Raw genomic sequence first — 20,904 nt, forward strand, 5'->3', positions numbered from 1 at the left:
TCTTGATAGTTTTGCTCCCGTTAATGTGGTCGGAAGGCTACATCAGTGATTGGACTTGGGGCATCAGTGGGGCATGGCTTAGGGTAGTCACAATGCCACCAAACCAGCATGACAGTGCCTCCTCCAGTGGCCCCACTGGTGTGCATAGGCTGTGGGGTCCCTAAAGAGCCTCCAGTAAATCATTTAGAACCCATCCCCCCAACACACCTGTCCTTATGAATATGACTGAGCTAGCCGTGGCAGGGTAGGAGCAGACGTTTGTGGCTAGAGATGGCTTCTGTGGCCTCATCATAACCAAGGAAGAGGCAAAGACAGAGGGATTTGATGAGTGGCTACTATATCCTCAGTCCTTTCAGTGACTAGTCAAATTTGGGATATAAGGGTTCAAAGAAGAGACTTCCTTTGTACTTGAACAAGTCTGGATATAAACCTGACCTCTGGAACCTTAAGCCTTGCTAAAGTCTCAGCCCCCATAAAGTAAAGGCTGCCGTCACTGCATCTAACACATCTGGGATCCATTGAGAAACCTACTGACATTGGTCATGGGCAGCTGTGCCCAGTGTGTGACTCCATTACACAGGGGTAAGGGGCAGAGTTATGCTGGCTCTTGGGATCCTGCTAGCCTTGGACCAAAGGTCTTCATCATTCCTATAGCTAATGGTAGATCTGACCCATCATTCCTTGCTTGGGACTCTACATGGTTTGCCATTGTTCTTCCAACACTACTGAACAGCCTCAAGGTTGACAAAGCCAGGACTCCTACAGTGTGTGTTTTTCTCTCTTCCTGTCTTATCCTCTGCCACCAATCAGCTAGATGGCTCAGTGGGTAGAGGCATTTGCTGCCCAATGGTGAAAGCTAGGTTCAATCCCCACAACCCATGTAATGCTCGAAGGACAGCAGTGGGATAAGAAAAAAAAAAAAAAGCTACGTCATTTAAAAAAGGACATGGCCATCAGAAACACAGTAGACATGCAGACTTGTGTGTCCATACAGTTATCTTCTGATCTCTACATGCATGCCATAGTGTGTGCACACATGCACGAGTGCACATGCCCATGCCCATGCACACGTGCGCACACACATACACACACTAAAAATAAAATAAAATAAAATAAAATAAAATAAAATAAAAATGAAGGTGGGCCTTTAATCCCAGCACTCAGGAGGCAGAGGCAGGCAGATCTCTGAGTTCATGGCCAACCTGGTCTATATAGTGAGTTCCAGGACAGCTAGGGCTCTGTAGAGAGAGAGAGAGAGAGTCCCTGTTTCAAAAAATAAAGTAAAATAAATTTTAAGTTAAAGAAAATGAAAACCAGTTATAAAAAATAAATAGGGTCTGGTGAGCCTGCTGTCACTCGACTGTTCCTGAGACTTCTGTGCAAGGACATCCTTAGATTTTCCAGGAAGGATCTTTACTAGAAGATTCTTTTGGTCCTATTATCTTGCTGGTAAATAATGATATAGAAGGTGGTCCTTGAGTCCCTACTGCTCCACAAAGCAGGGTTTACGTCAGTCCCCTCAGATCCAATGTAGACATGTACCTCAGAGAATACTGCTTTTCCCACACACAAAGTTCAACTTAGGCACAATAGGAGATAAGCAAGGAGAACTAATGAATGCAATAATCATAACAATGCAATGTAATAAAGGTTATTTAAAGCTTGGAAACTGCTTAGTTTTGGAATTTTTCATATAGTGTTTTCAGTCTGGTAACTGGCAACTCTGCAGAAGGCAGCATTGGCAGAGAGAGTCTGACTCCGTACAGTGAAGGTTGTGTGTCAGGAATGGAACCCACCCCAGGCAAGGCTTCCATACTGAATCTGTTACTGAGGAAGCTCCTGGCATTTCCTGATTAGCTGGAGCATCACTCTTTGCCCTGATGGTGTCTCCCTAGATAAGCAATAGCATCTTAAAGTTCACATCAGTTCCTCTGGCCCCGACCTTCCATCAAGTCTTCCCACTTCAAAAAATACCAGCCCTCTCTTCCAGTTCATTTGCTGTGTTATGATTGACACATCCCCGACATGCCCCCCACATGCACGCGCGCACACACACACACACACACACACACACGCCAGTTAAGGAAGAAGCATAGATAGCTGCTGTGTGCATTCCAATGTGCTGAAATTAGAGGACACACTGTGATGGCGTTCATATGTTCCTGTGGCGGCTTTCATAGTCCATTGAAAGCTGGTGAGACTGACCTGTCCACAGGTGTGGTGTCTGTGGTCTGCCCATGAGGGTTTCCAGCCCACGCCTTTCCAGTTGCTTAGCAGCAATGCTATTGAATGGGTTTTACTCAACCCCAGATGACTAATGATTCCTTCAGGAAAAAAGCCTCAAAACACCGGGATTGAGGACGAGACCCCGGCATTCACCACATTTGCAATGAGAGATTCTCCCCACCCACTCCCAGGGTATGAAATTAAAAAGGAAAGAAAAAAAAAAACAGTCTCTTGCTCCCATGAAAGAAGTTAGTTTAAAGATGAAACAGACAGAACAGGATTAAACCGAGTCAGAAAAGCTGAGCACTCTACAGGGATTCTCCAAGCTTCCCAAGGTTGAGACTTATGAGGCACCCAGTTTCACGGATGCAAAACTACACTGTTCTCGGCCTCTCTGAGACGGCCACTGCCGACAACCACGGTATCACGAGAGCTAATCTAATAAACCTCCTTTTTACTGGATTTTTAAAAGTCGAACTAGAATTATATTGACTTTGCAATTTTGGATCAAACCCAGTCTGATGATGATGTCCTAACTCTCTCTCTCTCTCTCTCTCTCTCTCTCTCTCTCTCTCTCTCTCTCTTCCTCTGTAGGAATAATTCCCCATAAGTCAATTTGAGATGGAATGTCCTTTACTTGTAACAAAAGGCATCCTGCTATAATCCTTCTGGGTTATCCTGGTCTTGGCAGGCAATAGTGAGATCGTAGCAGCCTTGGACTCTTGCTTAGTCCAGGCTATCCCTACAGCCCCCTCTCAAAAACATACCTAGGATGAAGGTGCAGATATACCAAATTTCAAACAGTGGAGAAAGTTGCTCCATCCTGGCAGCCCCTTAGTGACTGCTCTTTTGTGATCAATTCCCACTCAAACAAGTCCCAGAACATATCTGGAAACTAGAGGAGGAGCACCAATCCAGTCTGAACCAGTTTTGAATGCATAAACCCTATTTACTATGTTATGCCTACGTATAGTTGGACACTCATATGATTAAAATCAGATGCACCATGGGCATGTAAGCAGTGAGTTAAGTCTTAAATAATCTCAGCCTATCAGTGAAAACAGAGAACCACTTACCCCGTGTCTCTTAGCAAGCATCTCCTCTTGCCCGCAAGAGCAGTTAAGTGACCAGGACTTCTGGTTCTCATAACTTAAGGAGCCTGGAGCCTGCTGCAAAGCAACATGTCTGCCGATGCTATCACTTTGCTTTTTAATTAAATTCCTTATGACTTTATAATTTGGGGGAACTTCAATGCTTTGAACAAGAAAGACACCAAGACCCTAGAAGCATGTGGCGACTTGAAGCAGCTACTTAGGTGGGTCATGTCCCACCTCTCAGGCACTCATGGAGAGGAACATCTCCCGGCAGGGGGTGGGGGAGCGAGGGAGGGACCACCCACGGGCAGCAGCAGGGCCTGCCCCATGTTCCATCTGCCTCCCTCAGATGTTCCAAGTCACACTCCTGACTGTTGCTGATCACACTCATCCTCATGCTTTGTGACGCTAGGGATTAAACCCAGGGCCTCTAGCATGCTGGGTAAGTCCTGCTCAGGTTTACAATATCCACAAAAACCTGTACCCACAAGGCCTTAGGCACAGGTGCTTTCTCCCTGACCTCTCCCATTATCAACATGAGCCCTAAGGGTAATGCTGGCCAGAAGGCAGTGTACTCCAACAGACAACGCGTGAACGACTCAGCACACCTTTCCTTATTTATTAGATTTCAGATACATGGGACTAGATGGGATAATCCCAGGGCATGTGGTTTACATGGGGTCTGTGGGAGAACACATACGTACAGGGAGGTGAGACAGCACAAAGGACTGCCGGTTATAAAATATATACATCTTAAGTCATTCCAGCCACGACATCATTATCAGAAAATAAAGCAATCTCTCCACATAGTGCTTCTCTTTGGTGCTGTTCCATGGGCTTGGACTCTGGGCCCTCCTGTCTCCTTGTCACACGTCCGTCATCCTTGCCTGCCACCTGTTTCCCGTGGGTAATTGAGTCTGGAGGAAAGGACCAGGCACAGATAGTATAGGCTCTGACCCTGCTAGCCCCAAATGAGAGCCTCTTATTTCCCTGGGAAGTCATCTGTTTAAAGATGCAAAAACTGGGAGGCATGTCAAAACCATCCAGAATCTTCAGAAAGGTTAGGGGACAAGGCCAAGAAATCCCAGCCAGCACCTCCTTCTACAAGGTTGGCTATGTGTTATTTCTAGGTTGAAATCATCTCTATGTGTGAATACACACTTGCAAAGAGAGGTCTCCTCTCCATGGGTTCCAAAAATGGATATGAAAGGTAGCCTGGGTGTTTGCTTTGACTGGGGGAGGTGGGAGATGGAGGGAGGTCTCTTGCTATTTCCTGTGTTTGAGCACCCTGGCCTCACAGAGGTCCCTCATCTGGCTAGTCTTTGAACAAGTGGGCTCTACCTTCTGACTCCAGGTGCCCAGTTTTCCCACAGGGCACTCAACTGTCACTGGTCCATTCTCTTCACTTGTTTAAAAAAAAAAAAACAGTTTCTATCTTAGGGACAGCAGGCTAGCAGCCACCTCTGGTGACAAGTGTTCCATACTGGGGTGCTTGCATTAGTAGACCAAGGAGTCACGGCTGCCCACTTAACTGCTGTTTCTTCAAAGCAGCATCCACTCAGACAGCTGTGGGCATTTGTCTGACTCTTGCTGGTGTGGTCCGCAGGCCCAGAAGTGCTGAGAAACTATGTGGAATTTTAGGTGACACCCTCTTTCCACAATTCTGGGCACACAGTGTGGCTGGGGGCAGTTTTCAGAGGCCAGGATTGCTAAGCCCAGCCCCTAAGAGTTAACACAGCTTAAAACAAAAGCGGTGTCTATCTTGTATCAGGGACAAGGAGAGCCCACGCTGAGGCATGAACACCTGACATCCACGCACCCAGTGGCTCTGAGATGCAATTCTTTGTGGGCAAAAGGGCAGGGGAAGGCTCTCCAGGAAAGTGTAGCATTAACTATATGAAGTGACCAGCCTCCGATCTGGTGTCCCAGCAGCTCCCAGAGGTGTCACCAGGGAGGCAGAGCCATTAGCCAGAAAGCCTGAAGGAGGAGACCCTTGCACTCCAGGAAGGGATCAGGAAGGTAAAGCCTGGAGGATTTCTCAGAATAGTGGAGTGTCCATTTTCCAGAATGAACCGCTTCTCCTTTAGGACATCTTGTCAACCCATGAACCCCAGCATGAGCTCAGGACCGCCCTCTGAGTGGGAGAATCAGAGGAAAGCCATGTTCATATGCCTAGGGATGAGGGGTTTATTAGGACTGGGATGTGTTGGTGGACCATCCTATACAACAACCAGACTGCAGGGTCTTGCCGGGAATTGACCCAGGAGGGCTACATCAAACATCCCTGGTGCAAATGCAAATGCCAGGAGGCTGCCCTCCTATGGCACAAAGCCTTGCCTTTTATGAGGTAAGGGAGGGGCCAAGGGGGACCTTTAGAGCTCCTTCCTTTCCAAGGTGCAATTATACTTCCCCTCTACCACTGGGTCTCTCATTATCCTACACCCCAACCTAGGCTGCTGACATTCAGTGAGAGTCCCCCAAATGCTCCCTGATGGGGCCAGGTCTTGAATTCTCCAAAGGTTTCTAGACTCACCATGCCCAAGAGGTGAAGGAGAAACAACAGGCAAGGAGCAGTGGGTACAGGACTCAACTCTTTTCTGAGTCCGTACATGCCCTGGAGTTACCTCAGCTGGCTGAGGTAGGGACAGGGAGCAGGGGAGGGGCTTCTCGGGAGTGAGGATGTGGCTACTCTAGCAGGAGCAGCCACTGAGAGCTGGGTGTTCTGGGACAAGAAGAAAGGGGGAAGGGGAGGGAGTCAGCTAGACTGAGGAGGTACAGAGCCTCAGGAGAGGCCACAGAGACCTCCTGCCCCAAGGGCCTACCCTCTGTGACACCAATACCTCCAGGAGCACCCAATCTAAGTCTCTTGGGTCCTGGGCACTAAGCACTGCCCATCTAGGTACCTCTAGGTCCTAAATAGGGAGTGGTCCGGAAATGGATCCCTTGCGGGAAGGGATACTTCCTCTGATGGTCTCCAGCCTTAAGGGAAGTCAGGCCCAGCCCAAGCCTTAGCACTGCCCATGGAGAAGGAAAAAAAAATACCAAAGAAAATGCGGGTGACAGATGAGCCCCCCGCCCCCACCCTCCCATCCCCATCTCCCCCATCTGCTGCCCCCCAGCAGTCTTGCACATGGCCAGGAAGCAAGAAAACCCCTTCTTCTGGGACAGCTCAGAGCCCCGATGCAGGTGTGAAAAGGTCGAGGCTGGTGGCTGTGGAGGTCTCCACATGAATCGTGTCCGTCCGCCTGTGTGCTGGGCCATCACACCTTGGCTTCCAGCATCTCCAGGAAGAGTTTGTGCATGGGCACCTTGCCCTGCAGTTTCACGCTGTAGAAGTGCTGCACGGCTTTGGCTGCTGTCTGCCGGAGCAGGGGCAGTGTCAGCAGCAGCTTCCCGGCCCTCCGTGGTTCCTCGTGACGCTCGCTCAGCTCATAGTCCTGCAGGGCCTCGTGCAGCATGTCCTGAAGCTTCTGCACGGCCTCCAGGTTCTCGATGTACATTGAATCTGCAGACACAGGAGAGGGTCAGTGTCAGTAGGGACTGGCTGCCACCCCAGCATGAAAGGCATTTCTGGAGCGGGAGGACAGACGCGCAGGCAGCCTGTCTGCCTTCTGCAAAAGCTTGACTATTCAAGGTAGAATGAGGATCTTCACTGCAGGGCTGAGTCAGAGACTGAAGGTGGAACTGAGCTCAGACCTCACAGAGAGACCACCAGGAGGGCACTACTCACGAACATGGACAGACCTATTGGATGTCCCAGAGGTGTTCAGGAGACTCTGGAATCTGGATGGCAGTGTTAGAGTCCTATATCCCTCACTTTCAGGTTCTGTGAGACTTTAGGTAAGTTATATAACTTCTCTGTCCCCCATTTTCATAGCCATACCTACCTCATAGGATTAAGAGGGTTATACAGCTAACGGTTTTAAAAAAATTAAGCACCTGGGTTATAGAAGCCTCACTGCTGTCGCCACTGACCCCATCATATCTTCATGATGATGCTGGGCCATGGGGACCACCCACATGCAGGACAGCCACCAACCTTACAACTTTGGCTACAGAACAGACATAAAGGGACAGAAGTCAATATCTAGGTGTTTGTGGGTGAGGGGAGTAGAGAGGGGTAGTGACAGAGGGAGTCAGTGGGAATATAGCTCAGGGATGGGTGTTTGCCTAACATACTGGAGGCCTTGCTTGGGTCTGATCTTCAGCACCGTTGGCTAGGAATGCTTACAGCCCATGAACTCGGCCATCTGAAACACTGGGATACAGCTGAGGCTGAGCAAAACAAAGGGAATCTCCCAGTCCTATGGGAAAACTACCCAGACACCTTAACATTTTGTGTTGCCCTCATGAACTGGAGCCCTGAAGCTTGCTGTGTGGACAGAAGGAGCTGAGCCAACTTTCTGCATTCCTTAAAGGAGTCCAGTGCTCGCCTGAACCAAACGGCAGAGGCATCTGCACCAGTTGGCTGGTCAGAGTGATGGTCTGCATGTCCCTGGGTCTCTTCCCAGCCTGGACTTTCCAGAATCCCTACAGGGCTTGGCCCCAGCCACCTCTGACCCCATTTTCCATCCTGTCACCCTCCCCAAGGAACCACAATTGGCAGGTGCTTTCAACCAAAAATGAAATAAAATAACATTGCAAGATCAATTTATTTGCAATCCATCAGCAAGTCTGTATCGATGGCATTGATAAACTGTTAATTACAAAATCAATGGCTATGAATTTTTTTTCTGCTGTCAGAGAGCCCTAGAGATGACTGGGATGCAGGTGAGTGACAGCTGGCACACTCTCAAGGGGCCTGGGTCAGCCTCTGATGAGCTTTTTTCTTCTGCCAGGTACCTGAGTCACCCCATCCACTTAGCTACAGGGGGCCCTTGTACCGCTGCCAGGAGGCCTGACTGGTCTCCTAGACATCCCTTCTCCATTGTTCTGCCTCAGAACTATGACCTGCGGGGGCCATGTTCACCCAGATCTCCCTTCCTGAACCACAAGGTACTGGGCTTTAGAAACCAGTGGAAGACAGGAGTAAGGAGTTTCTGGTTAGAGGCAAGAGCCACTGCCATGAGAAGGTGGTAAACACCTATAATTACAATACTTGGAAGGCTGACGCAGGAAGATTTCTGTGAATTTCGGGTCAGCCTGAGATATACAGTCAGTCCCAGGCCAGCCTGGATGATAGACTGAAACTGCCTCCAAAACCGGAGGGGCGTCAATCTTCACTGGCTTACTAACTGCAGCAAGTTACCTAGCATGAAGAGTGGAAAGAGAGCGCTGGGGAGGGGGAGGGGCAGGGAGGACACATGGAGTTCCATGTGCTGTGTCCGTTTACAGAGCTACAGCAAAAAAGAAAACACAATAACATGTATTAGGTTAGGTCCTTAGGAGCAGAGCCTAAGGCAGGGGTTTAGGGTTAATGATTTACGGAGGGGAATGGGGGGAGGGAGAGGAAAGAGGGGAGGGGAGGAGAAGGGGAAGGGGGTTTCAGAAGGAAGAGGAAGCAGGAGGCCAAAAGGATCAATACAATGCCAGGCCTGAACCCACACAGATGTCCAAGGCAGACTGCTGTGCTGTATGAAGCCTTCGTCGGCTGACAATGCCTGACTGGGGACTGATGACCTCAGGAAAGGCACCAGAGGGTATTTCTGGGGAGCTAACAGCAACAAAGCCAAGTTGCTAGGGATGGGAGTTCCTGGGATAAGAGAGTTTCAGGGAAAGCCTGGCACGATCAGCAAAGCGGGAGTCTGTCTGTGTGTGTCTCCACCTGGGAGCCAGCTTTCCCTCATCATGTGCTGGGAACACCGTTTCCTCTGATATTATAACAGCAGTGACAATAATCAATATTTACTGAGCTTTTTCCTCTAGGCACTGGGCTGCATTATCTGCAGTTGATCACAGGTGCTTGAAGGTGGACCTGGGAATACCTCCTACTCAAGGACAGAGCTAACCAAGGTCATGCTGTTGGTGTGAGGGAGTGTGTGTGTGTGTGTGTGTATCTGCAAGTATGTATCTGTACCATGTGTGTGCAGTGCCAATGAAGGCCAGAAGAGGGCGTTGGATCCTCTGGAGCTAGAATTACAAGTTTGTGAGTGTTGGGAAGTGTGTGGGTGCTGGGAACTAAACTCTGGTCCTCTGCAAGGGCAGCTGGTGCTCTTAATTGCTAAGCCATCTCTTCAGCCTCGGAGAAACAATTTGAACTCAGGTCCACCTGGCCCTGGCCAGTGCCCCTGCAAGCAGGATTACAATCCTATGTGCATGTTTCTAGTGCTACTCTCATACACGTAGAGACACAGTGTATGTCTCTTTCCCCAGTAGGACAGAGGCTCTAAGCATATGTGGCAGATCTGCCAGTTACCCAACACCTCAGCCCAGATAATCCAGTTGAAGTTCTAGGAAGCTTAGAAAATAATGAATAATCTACAACCTTTTTAATACTAGGTTAAGCCATCACATGAGAAGTTAGATGTAGTGCACCTGGGTGATCTGATGGAAAGAGTCCAAGAGTAGCCATAAGCCTGTGTTCTCTGAGAATTACAGGATTGTGGCTTGGATCCTAATTCTGACTTTTTTCATTTCTTTTTTTTTCATATATATATACATATATATATATGGATGGAGAGAGAGACGGAGAGAGAGAGAATCCTACTGTGTAGCCTTGCCTGGCCTGGCCCTCACTGTGTAAACCAGGCTGGCTTAAAACTCAAAGATCACCCTGCCTCAGCCTGTTTAGTGTTAGGCTTAAAGGCCTGTTCCCCTACACCTGAACTAACCCTGGCATCTTTAAACAGTGTTACCCTGGACAAATTTACAACTTTCCCAGCCTTGATTTCCACATCTGTAAAATGGGATTATAGTAAGAGTCATGTACATAATGTCCTAGCCAGTTTTAGCAAGCTGGGCACTCACTACTGTGTGTTACTTATGTGGTTAACATAATATAAGTAAATTGAGGGATAGGCACTGCTTATTTATGGTCACTTAGGCTCAGAGTGAAGCAAACCATTCAAGGGGCAGACACAGACCTAGCGCTTAGCTTTGTCCTTTGGTATCTGTGCAAGTCAAACTCCTAGGAAATACAGAACCAGTACTGGCCGCCTTTGAACTCCAGGCCACCCTTGCAGCGTGTAATGGCTTAACTTAAATGAGCACTGACCCCATAGGCTCGCGGATTTGAACATTTGATCCCCAGCTGGTGGTGGGGATCAAATGTGGAGACGATATGGAACCTTCAGAAAGTGTAGCCTTGCTGGAGGACCAGCTTTGAGGTTTATAACCTCATTCCACTTCCGGTTCGCTCCCTCTGCTCCCTGCGTGTGAATGAAATGCCATCTTTCCACTTCCGCCTTCGCTCCCTGCTCCTAAGCCAAAATTAAACCCTTTCTTCCCTAAGTTGCTTTTCATCACGGGTAGAGAAAAGTAACTAATGCGGTGTTGGCTGATCCGATCCGTAAGCCAGCCCCGCCCACAGCCTGAGCTGTGATTGTTAGGCTCCCACAGAACCCCTGAAGCCCTCTGAGGATCACGTGCCACCCTTACCTGAGTTGGCGAGGGCCAGGGCCTTGAGGATCATAAACTCTTCCTTCTCCACCTTGAGCTTCTTGTACCTGTGTACCAGCTGCAGGATCGCTTTGTAAAGCTCCAGCAGCCCCACCAGGCGAGAGTGCTCCTCGTCCATGATGTAGTCCTCCGCGTATGCCAGCTTGTCGTCGTAAGGAAGCGAGCGGTACACGATGCCCAGGATAAGGATCTCCATCCAGGCACTCTGCAGCAGGCTCATCTGGTCCCCGAGTGTCAGACTGAGGAAGCCTGCAGAAGGGGAAGAAGTCAGTGATCAGAAGTGGTCCCACAGGCTTCCTTGGCGCTTGCTGGAGGGCAGCCTCAAGGGTGGGTTGTGTCCTTGCATCCCCGGACCCAGCTGGAAGTGGGGGAGCCCCCGTGGTGCCTCTTGCTATCCCTTTAATAAATGAGTCACACCGGAATTCATGGGAAAGACTTACATAAGAAGAGTCGAGTCAATGTTGACAGTTATTATCACTATGCTCATTGGTTCTAGGTCTTCCCCAGCGTGGAGAGACACTGATTAATTAGGTGCATGTGTAATCGAAGGAGCTGCTGAATTAATAGCAGGATTTGGGGGTGGCAAGACGGGTGTCTCCAACGCTCTGCAAACTCCAGGGAAGCTCTCTGCTTTAATACCAGACAGATCCTTCCAGCCAGGAGGGAGGATTCAGTTATCCATGGCCTGCCTGGGCAGAGGCTGCTGGGAGGGCAAGGCTCCAAAGTCAGCCTGGGAGCATTCTGGCTGCCTGGACCGTCATCACTCTCCCTTGAGAAGACTCAGCAGATGTGCTCTGGACACTAGTATTCAGGAACGCTACCTCCTCCCTCCAGGGAGGGCAAATGGGGGTTAAGAGGGTATGCTGGCTGGTTTTGTCTATCAGCTTGGCACAAGCTAGACTCATCAGAGAGAGAGGAAGTAGCCTCCGTTGAGGAAATGCCTCCATGAGGTCCAGCTGTAAGTCATTTTCTCAGTTAGTGACCAAGGGGGGAGGGCCCAGCCCATGATGGGTGGTGCCATCCCTGGGCCGGTGGTCCTGGGTTCTATAAGAAAGCAGACTGAGCAAGCCACTAGGAGCAAGCCAGTAAGCAGCATCCCTCTATGACCTCCGCACCAGCTCCTGACTCCAGATTCCTGCTCCACTTGAGTACTGTCCTGACTTCCTCCAATGATGGGTTATGATTTGTAAGTGTAAGCCAAATAAACCCTTTCCTCCTCAACTTGGGGTTGTTTTTTTTTTTTTTTTTTTGGTTGTGGTGTTTCATCACAGCAGTAGAGACCCTAACTAAGACAGAGGGCTCTAGAATCTTAACACTGCTTTGTCCAACGTGCTGTGAAAGATTGCCTGGGCTTGACCCTGACTGCCCAAGTACTAGCTGTGGGTGGACCTTGATGAGGGCATGTAACTTCTGCAAACCTGGACCTCTTTTGTCATTGGAATGAGCTTGAGAGCAGAGTGTGCTTCAGAGTGGTTGGCTGTGTGCTACACGGGAAGACAATTTTAGACCACATGAGCTCTTAATTAATGCTGAGACGAAGGTCTGTGTCTATCAGATGAGAGTGACACGCTCAGACTGGACTCTGTGTGGAGTTGATTTAGGCAAAGTCTCTTAACAGCCTGATTTATGAGAAGCCAACGGAGAAGGGTAAGGTTGCTAATTTCAACCATCATAACCACTAAACAGGAGGCAGTAACTTCTCAGGAGGCTCACCCGGAAACAAACAGCAGATTAGTCAAATTCTAAGCAAGCTAGATTTATTAAGAGAAGGAAACAGCTGGACATGAAGGACACATGCCTGTAATCCCAGTACTTGGGAGGAGGATCTGGAGTTCAAAGCCAGACTTTGTCTCAAGCAAAACAAATCAAACAGGGCTGAGACTACAGGGCAGTTGTTGAGTGCTTGCCTCGCACGTTTCAGGCTCTGAACTCAACTCCCAGGGCATGGAAGGGTGATAAAAAAAAAAAAAAAAAAAAAAAAAAAGAAGAGTCCACAAACCATTTGCACAATGTGCGATGTGCCATTTGAAATCAAGGGATTTGTTTCTGGGTAATCCCTGCCAAGTGAACTTGCTAACTTAGGACTTAGCCCTGCCTAGTCATTGCTCATGACATGGGGGTGTCGTAAAGATGAAAGGCATGTGTGAAGGCCTCACACCACTTCTGGCGCACAGTAGGCCGGCATCCCTCTGTCAAGGATGACCGAGGAGGCCGCCACTATCCTTACTTGCAGTCATTTTTACTTCCTTCTCCTCTTTGGACTTGCCCAGTTCCTGGATGGCCTTTAGAGCCTGTGTGGTCTCTTTTTCTTACCTACCCAGGGTAAGTCCCTTCCCTCTTGGGGTACCTGAGGTTGAAGGTGCAACCGTTATGGACCCTGGACCTGTCTATACAACCTTTGCCTTGGATCACCTCCTAGCTACCAGACTCCATGGGTGACCAATCACAGAGCAGGAGTGTACACACCAACTGGTAGGAGCTTTGGTGAGTGTGCCTCCTTGGGGGTTGGGGTGGGGGGCACAGGACAGAAGACAGGGGTTAAACTGTCTATCTTCCGATATTCCCAGTAGTACCACAGAGAGTATGTGGCTGGGGGGTGGGGTGGGGGTGGGGCAGGAAGCTGGAGGTAATAAAAGATAGAAATGGACATCCAATTTCCCTTATCAGGTCCATGAGTAGGAGAGGCTTTGGGTGACATTAATTAACAGATACCAATCAGCCGGCATGGGAGTGTGTGGGTGGGGAAGAACTGGACCACACAGGGAAGGGTAGTCTCAAAGCAGGACTGGGGAGAAAGGAGGAGACACATGGGGTGAAGTGAACGGACAAATGAGCTGGAAGGCAGCAGATGCTGGGAGTGGGGCACGGCCAGGCTCTGTGCATGGGAACTCGCTGGAGAGGCTCATCCCTCAAGGCATGGCCTCTGCAAGACTGATGGCTGCTCAAACCATAACTGCCAGCCTCCAAGGCTTACCATGGAGATGATGTCACATGTCACTAAATGTCACCAACCAACGGGGTGACCCACACCTTTAATCTCAGCACTGGGGAGGCAGAGGCCAACTGAGTGTCTCAGTTGGAGGCCAGCCTGGTTTAGAAAGTAGGTTGAAGGACAGCCAGGGAGGGATACAGAGACCATTAAAAAAAGCCACCATAAACAAACAAACAAACAAACAAACTTTAAAAAAGAGAGAAAGAAGAACATCGGACTGGAAGGTTCTGAGAACATGCAATCTGTAGTGACGCTAAGGACAGGGAATCCCTGCACAAGCAACTGGGGGCTGAGCTCTGAAGGGAAACTCCAGAGACAGACATTCTCCTGAGCCCTAAGCTTGCCTTCCTCATAAGCAGTCACAGCGGAGGACAGACAGATGCCTCGGCCTGACCCTGAGATGGCAAGAAAACAACCTAAAACCTTTGCTTAGAGACCCCATTACATCCCGTGTAAGAGGCTGGAGTGCCATGGGGATTGGGGAGGGGGAGAGAGGGGGGGGAGCACACAGCAGCCACCTGGAAATTTCTAACCTCTGGGGGAGAGAACACCCAGAAGGCTTACTCTCATACTGCAGGGCCAGCTGGGTGTGAGGTGTGAGGTTCTGAGGAGCAGGCTCACCCATCTGGGAGGGAGTCCCTTCCTCCTCTCCACTGTCTGAGAGGTCCTGGACAGAGTTCTGAAAACCCCAGAACACAAGCAACATGCTAGCCACCAGGCAGTAGCAAGTGTGTTTGTCATTACTTATAACCATTTTAGTGCTTTCTAATAGGTGAGAAAAGAAATACAACAAGAGGAAATGGGTATAGTTAACTCCAGGAGAAGACCAGGGTGGAGGCGAGAGCAACAACCAGGGTTGTTGCTAGCTCCCATTACAGAACATATGACAGGCAGGAAACTATGGAAATGCAGTGTGTGATACATGTATTATAATATATTATTATACATTATATTAGTATTATAATGTAATTAGTATTATAATGTATAATAATACATGTATACATGTATAATTATACATTATACCCAACATGTAATGGAGAACTATTTATGTGGATGTGCAAAAACACACGTTGGAGGCACAGACTCCAGAACCAACGGTACCATGTTAGAGGTAGAGATTAAACTTGTGCACACACAGAAGACTCCTTCATCTGCTTAGCACAGGAAGTGAAAGTTACTTTCTACTTTTATCATTGCAGAGATAAAGTAGCGAGATACAGTGTTAAATTGTGAGCTGATGGGGGGGAGGGAATACACCACTACTGGCTGTATTCTCTCTCCTCTCTCCCCCCCCCCCCCTCCACAGAAGACTACAGGTTTTCACATTCACTTCTGTCACACCTGGTATTAGCAGAGAATTAGATGCTCTTGTCATGTAAAACACAAGCACCTTTGGGAAAACACCCTCCACTTGTGTTTCCAATTGGGCTGGGCCTTCAACAATTCATCCCGGATCTGGGCCAGCAAGGTCCCTGGAGCAGAAAGTCCGAGAGAGGCTCAGGTGGCCAGCAAGGCTGGCCAACCCTCTCTACAGCTCACCCTGGGTGGTAGTGCCCAGTCCAGGACCCCGGGCTCTCAGGCCTCCATCCATATGCTCCTCTGCCCCAGGAAAACTGCGTTATCTGCACCAGTGGATCTAATAACAGCAGGCCCCATCCCCCCCACTGACACTATGTGCTCCTAGAATTTAAAAGAAAAAAAAAAAAGCACATAATTTGTGGCAAGTGGAGTTCATAATCTGCTAATTTATGATGGTCTCTGCCGACCTGCAGGGCCATTAGAGAGGTAATAAAGGGAGATGTAATTATAGGATCTGGGGCCACTTCAGACACAGCTGCTGCCGCTCGGCAGCTCATCCTTCATCCAGCCAGCCAGCGGTTCCCTGGGAGCAGGCTGTCCAAAGAGCGTTCCTGAAGAGGCCTCTGGGGAATCCCCTTGCACACAGCAGCCTGGGCTGGGCAGGAGTGGTGACTCCCGATGAGACGAAGGCTCTGCTGGCCAAGGTGGAATCCAAGCTGCCTGGGGAGGGCAGACAACGGGACAAAGATGCAGGGGACTGAAACTCCCTGAGAACTACCAGCAGCCTAGCTACAGCGGCTGCAAGTTCTGGCTGGCTCTCATCTCTGGGTCACATGGCTCATAGGCTGCTGCTCTCACGCCTAGGGCTTACCCTCCAGGAAGCCCAATACTTGAAAAAATTCAACTCAAGGCAACAGCCTGTATTTACAGTAGTGTAACCAAACAATAACCAAGCAAAATGGTATTATTCTAAGCCTGTGATTGCAGCACTGAAAAGGTAGAGGCAGAAGGACGGAGGACCACAACCTCAAAGCCAGCCAAAGCTACATAGTAGCATCCTTATCTCTGAAAAGTAGAATAGATGATGATGGTAAGCAGTCGGCCCCTCTTGGTCCTAGATTTCACTCTGAGGCTTTATTTACCCAACTGGGTATGAAGAGATGAAGTAGAAAATTGCAGAAATAAACTTATTTTGAGTTTTAAATTTTGCAACATGCTGTGGGCTGTGTGATCTCTGTCAGTCTGCACTACTCTGCTCCTTATATCAAACCAGCTGTTTTCTGGTGTAGCCAAGTTGGATGCACTGCCTCCCTGGCTGTCTGACGAAGACACCTCAGTTGTGAAGCCGAGTATGGGGTAGCACAGTGCATAGCTATGCTCAGGTGGACTTCATTTCACTCACTAATGGCCCCAGGTGCAGAGGAGACACCAGGACATAGACACATAAAGGACAAATAAAATCTAGTGCAGTGGGATTATAAAAATATAATATACATGGGTTTCAGACGCGGGAACCTTTTGGAGGGTTTGAACTTCTGGGCTGGGGGTAAGGTGAGATCATCTCTGTTTATTGAGTGGACATCCTTACAACTCTGTCTAAGCCACATCTTGGGAGAGACCCACTGTCCCATGCTTACTGTGCAAACATGAAGTATCTTCTGTGTCGCTGGTTGTAGACTACATGCTAGAGACACTGAAATATAAGCCACAATCCTAAAGAGTCTAAAGAGAGTTTCAGAACTCCAGTCCTAGGCAGTTTGAAATCCTCCCTTCTGAGTGTCCCTGACCAGAATAAACAAGATTCAACACGGTCTTGGGGTAGGCTCTAACATGTTAGCCCTCTAACCAACCTTCATTTTCTCCCTCTGTAAGCCTGTCTTCCATGTAATCAGAAATAGGATTCAGTCAGCAGTTTAAAAAAAAAAAAAAATCCTAAACATAGGGCTAGAAAGATGATGACCAGCAAGAGGGCTCAGGGTAGATTCTTAGTACCCACAGGGAGGATCACTAGCATTTGTGACTCCAGTTCCAGGGGATGACGCCCTCTTCTGGTTTCCTTGGCCACTGCATGCACACAGTGCACAGGTTTATACGCAGGCAAAACACCTACCCATCATGGACATAATAGAAAATTGTTTTTAAAAGACACTTGGTCTTTCTTTGCTCTTAGAGTGAGGTTTACAACCAGTGGCAGGAGACCCTTATTAATTAACTTTACCTTAGACACCGGAAGGTCAAGTCCCAGTGATTCACCATGCAAATTTATGCAAAACAGGCATGAGCACAAGGGACAGACAAGCAAGCCTTTGCTTACTTCACTTACTCTCTGGCTGGCCTGGAATTGGCTATGCAGAACAGACTGGCCTCAATGGCAAGCCCCACTGACTCTATTTCCAGAGTGCAGAGATGACAGGTGTGAGCCACCACACTCTGTCACTAATCCACAGGATTTGGAGATGAAGTGTCCCTGCAGTAGAGGCTTGTATCACTCTTTAGTAACCGTGACAACCATGGCAGGTGTGGCAGTTCTGAGTGTGCAACATCCATCCACCTGGGACTCCTAGTGGGGGCTTCTGTGGTCCCCATTTTACAGATGGGAACACTGAAGCTCAGGAAAAGCTTACACAAGGTCACTAAGGGCAGAGCTGGGACAAGATCTCCCCCTTGTCTGGCTCCAAAGCCTATGTACCCAGCAACCACCCTACTAGTGTATTCCTCTTACTTGACATAGATGTGAAAACCACCTATAGGATGTAGGACACTCCCTTCCTCCAGGTGTTGTTCGGGTAAGGGCAACAGAAGGATCCAGGAGACCGCCAGGTGTCACTCCAGAGTCATCTCTCAGACACTGTACCTGTCTGACCGGGAATAGTAGTCTCGAGGGCTGGGCTGGGGTGGCTGTGCCCAATTTGGCTTGGGGTTAGTGGAGCAATCCAGGCTGAGGTGTCTTAAGCATCAGCCTGATGCCACATCTGTGCTGGGTCAGCACGGGACGGATTTCAAAACTACTGAGTGTATAATCCCAGGAGACTGAGCTTCTTACAAAGGACGTACTAGCCAGGCTCCTGGCAAACCCACCCAAGGGTTAGAGAGCCAGGAGACCATGTCAGAAGCCTCTAGGCTTCCCGGACGCTAGTGTCGGCAACAGCATCCCCTGTCCACAAGTTGGTGCCTTCCCACAGGACCTCTAAGTTTCACATAGGACTTCAATCATCTCAATTAACTGCTGGTATCCACAGGCCAGGACACCTCTGTTGTGTTACTATGTGTGCTATGCTTGTCTTTAAGATCCATGGCTGAGAAAAAAAAAAAAAAACAAACTATATACAGAAAGAACAACCCATGTGTCACACAGCTAGAAAGAGGCCACAGAAGAGGGGTTCGCTGCCAGAGCTAATAGCATGTCTCCCACACAATCCACAGGGGCAGGACCTTCAACTGTACAGAGAAAGCCTCCCCCCATGAGGGCAATACAGAATTACATGGGCTCCCTCTGTTCACCTGGACTCACCCAGAGGTTTACAATGAAGCCTGGGTCCAGAGTGTGAGAGGCCCATGTCACCTGAAACACAGTGTGCACACGCTTCCGGCCATGGAGTCTCAAGGCAAAGATCCAGCAGGTGGCCACGGTGAGCATGCAGGTGAAATTGGCACATGCCAGCCAGATGCCACGCCTCGGACTCACAACCTCATTTCGCCCTTGGGTTAAACTGAGAAGGTCATTTTCCCATACTCCCATGTGACAGGTCGAGTGACAGGCTTCTAGGCCTTAGAATTGGAATCTGAGCCAACTTCCCAACCTGCTCCTAACTCCTTCTGTCTGCCTGCAGCTAGCGCTAAGGAAGAGGGCCATTTTCCAGGGTCACTGCAGTGAACGCTACAAGAAAAGCCTACTGTTTTATCTTGGGGGTTCCAATTGTGAACCTCTCACTGTAGCTCCTAACAAAATGATACGTGGTTCTAATGCACCCTGGCAGTTCATAAACACTGCTGGGCCTTCCAAATGCTACTCCCTTAAGTCCCACAGAAGAGAAAGGGACCTTTAGAAACATCGGCTGGCAGAGGTCTTCTAGGCTTTGCTGGGCCAGGTACCAGGTATCAAAGGTGCAGCTATGGGACAGGGGGAGTCTAGAGCCCCCTCACCATTCCTGTCCCCATCCCACCATGACTCACCTGGGATGTGCTTGGCCCAGTTAATGAGGAACACGAGCTCCCGATCTGCCAGTTCACAGAGAGTGGTCAGGGCCTTGATATCTCCCTCTGGTATATTGTCGGGAGGCATAGCGTACAGCTTGTCCTGCTTAACCCCCAGTAGATCCGAGACAATCATAGTCACTGTAATGAACAAACAGGGAGCAAACAGTCAATGCCTGGGGAAGAGTGGGGACAGAGCCCATGGGAAGGTCAAATGTGGCTGGAATCGGTTGGTCTGTCTGTCTGTCTCCTCACTGTTGCTAACATTACAAAGCTGCTAGCAACAGTGATGAGAGCACTAAGATGTTCCTGCAATGGGAAGCTGCTCAGAGGACCCTGAACGGGAGAGGGTGGCCATGGAGACAAGGTCTGTATACTAGACTGGGGCCCTTATTTCACATGGAGGTGGGGTTTATGCTATCCCATATACGCCATCCCATATAGGCCTTCTGATGAAGCCAGGCAATACCAGGTATTGTTGGTCATCTTTAGATCCACACTACCCACCACCCAGTGGAGGGAAGACAGAACCGCCCCAGGAAGATGCCAGGTATTCCAGGCTGAGAAAGGCAGCAGGGCCTGTCTGATACACACATGGCTTCTTAGCAGGTGGGGAAATCTGTAAGTTCAGGTAGGGGCTGTTCTCCGAATCCAGCCGTCGCTTGTACTTCTGGCGGCCTCCTCGCACTCGGTCAAGACGCACACCTGTTGGACAAGGAAGATGTTGGCATCAAGAGTTGTTCTTAAATCTCTAGGTGAGTGAACCCTGACTTTAGAAATGCTGCCCTGGCTAAGAGTTTCATGGCCATGCCCAGATGGCCAGCGTCATGCCAGAAAAGGAGACATCATCTGATTTCCATCCCACCAGCTGTACCTGGTCCTGCCTCTCCAGGTACAGCTCCATCCTAAAAATCACCTCGAGACCTCAAGCGAAGGTTCAACAAAGCCCTCTGCCAACCAAGTGTCTCAGTTCTGCTCTGCATCCAGGGAGAGCTGGGTTCATTAAGCTGGGAAAAGAGGGCTAGAGATGTTGGTCAGTTAGTACCATGCTTGCCTGGCATACGCAAAACCCTGGGTCCAATCCCTAACACCACATTTTTAAAGGGGGTGGGGGTGGGGAATGGCAACACAGGCCTGTAATCTCAGTACCCAGTGAAGACAGGGGAATCAGGAGTCTATGGTCAGCTTTAGCAACATAGGGAAATTATGACCAGCCTGGGCTACATGAGATTGCCTCAAAACTAAAAAGGCAGAGGGAGAGTCCTCAGAGAGAGAAAGCAGGGGTTCCTGCCTCCCAGGCAGTTCTTCTGTACTTTCCCCTGAAGGTAAGAGTATCTATCGCACCTCAAAAGTCTGCCCTTCCTTTTCCAGGAAGACTTGCAGATGTGGAAACAAACAATGGTGGGCGGTTGTTAGCAGCCTTGGCCTATATTCAACTCAGACCAGCCTGCCAAAGAGAAAGCTGAGGTGGCCACGGATAGAGGGATGATTTACATACATCCCATTCATGCCTCAGGCTGCCTCTTTGATAGCACACACAGC

General features: G+C 49.3%; 1 protein-coding gene across 2 annotated transcripts in view; it reads right to left on the minus strand.

The window, feature by feature from the left end:
• Window positions 1-3,925: 3,925 nt before the first annotated feature.
• The window catches only part of Esrrb (estrogen related receptor beta), a 156,779-nt gene continuing 139,800 nt past the window's right edge, over window positions 3,926-20,904 (minus strand). For both annotated transcript variants that reach the window (XM_076921593.1, XM_076921594.1), the window contains exons 4-7: window positions 19,957-20,067; window positions 19,342-19,503; window positions 10,857-11,126; window positions 3,926-6,825 (exon numbers count right to left, since the gene is read on the minus strand). In XM_076921593.1, coding sequence (XP_076777708.1) covers window positions 6,581-6,825; window positions 10,857-11,126; window positions 19,342-19,503; window positions 19,957-20,067 — 788 coding nt within the window. In that variant the 3' untranslated portion in view covers window positions 3,926-6,580. The remainder of the gene's footprint in view (window positions 6,826-10,856; window positions 11,127-19,341; window positions 19,504-19,956; window positions 20,068-20,904) is intronic.

Source organism: Arvicanthis niloticus, chromosome 23, assembly GCF_011762505.2.
Source record: "Arvicanthis niloticus isolate mArvNil1 chromosome 23, mArvNil1.pat.X, whole genome shotgun sequence".
In the NCBI taxonomy this organism is placed as follows: Eukaryota; Metazoa; Chordata; class Mammalia; order Rodentia; family Muridae; genus Arvicanthis; species Arvicanthis niloticus.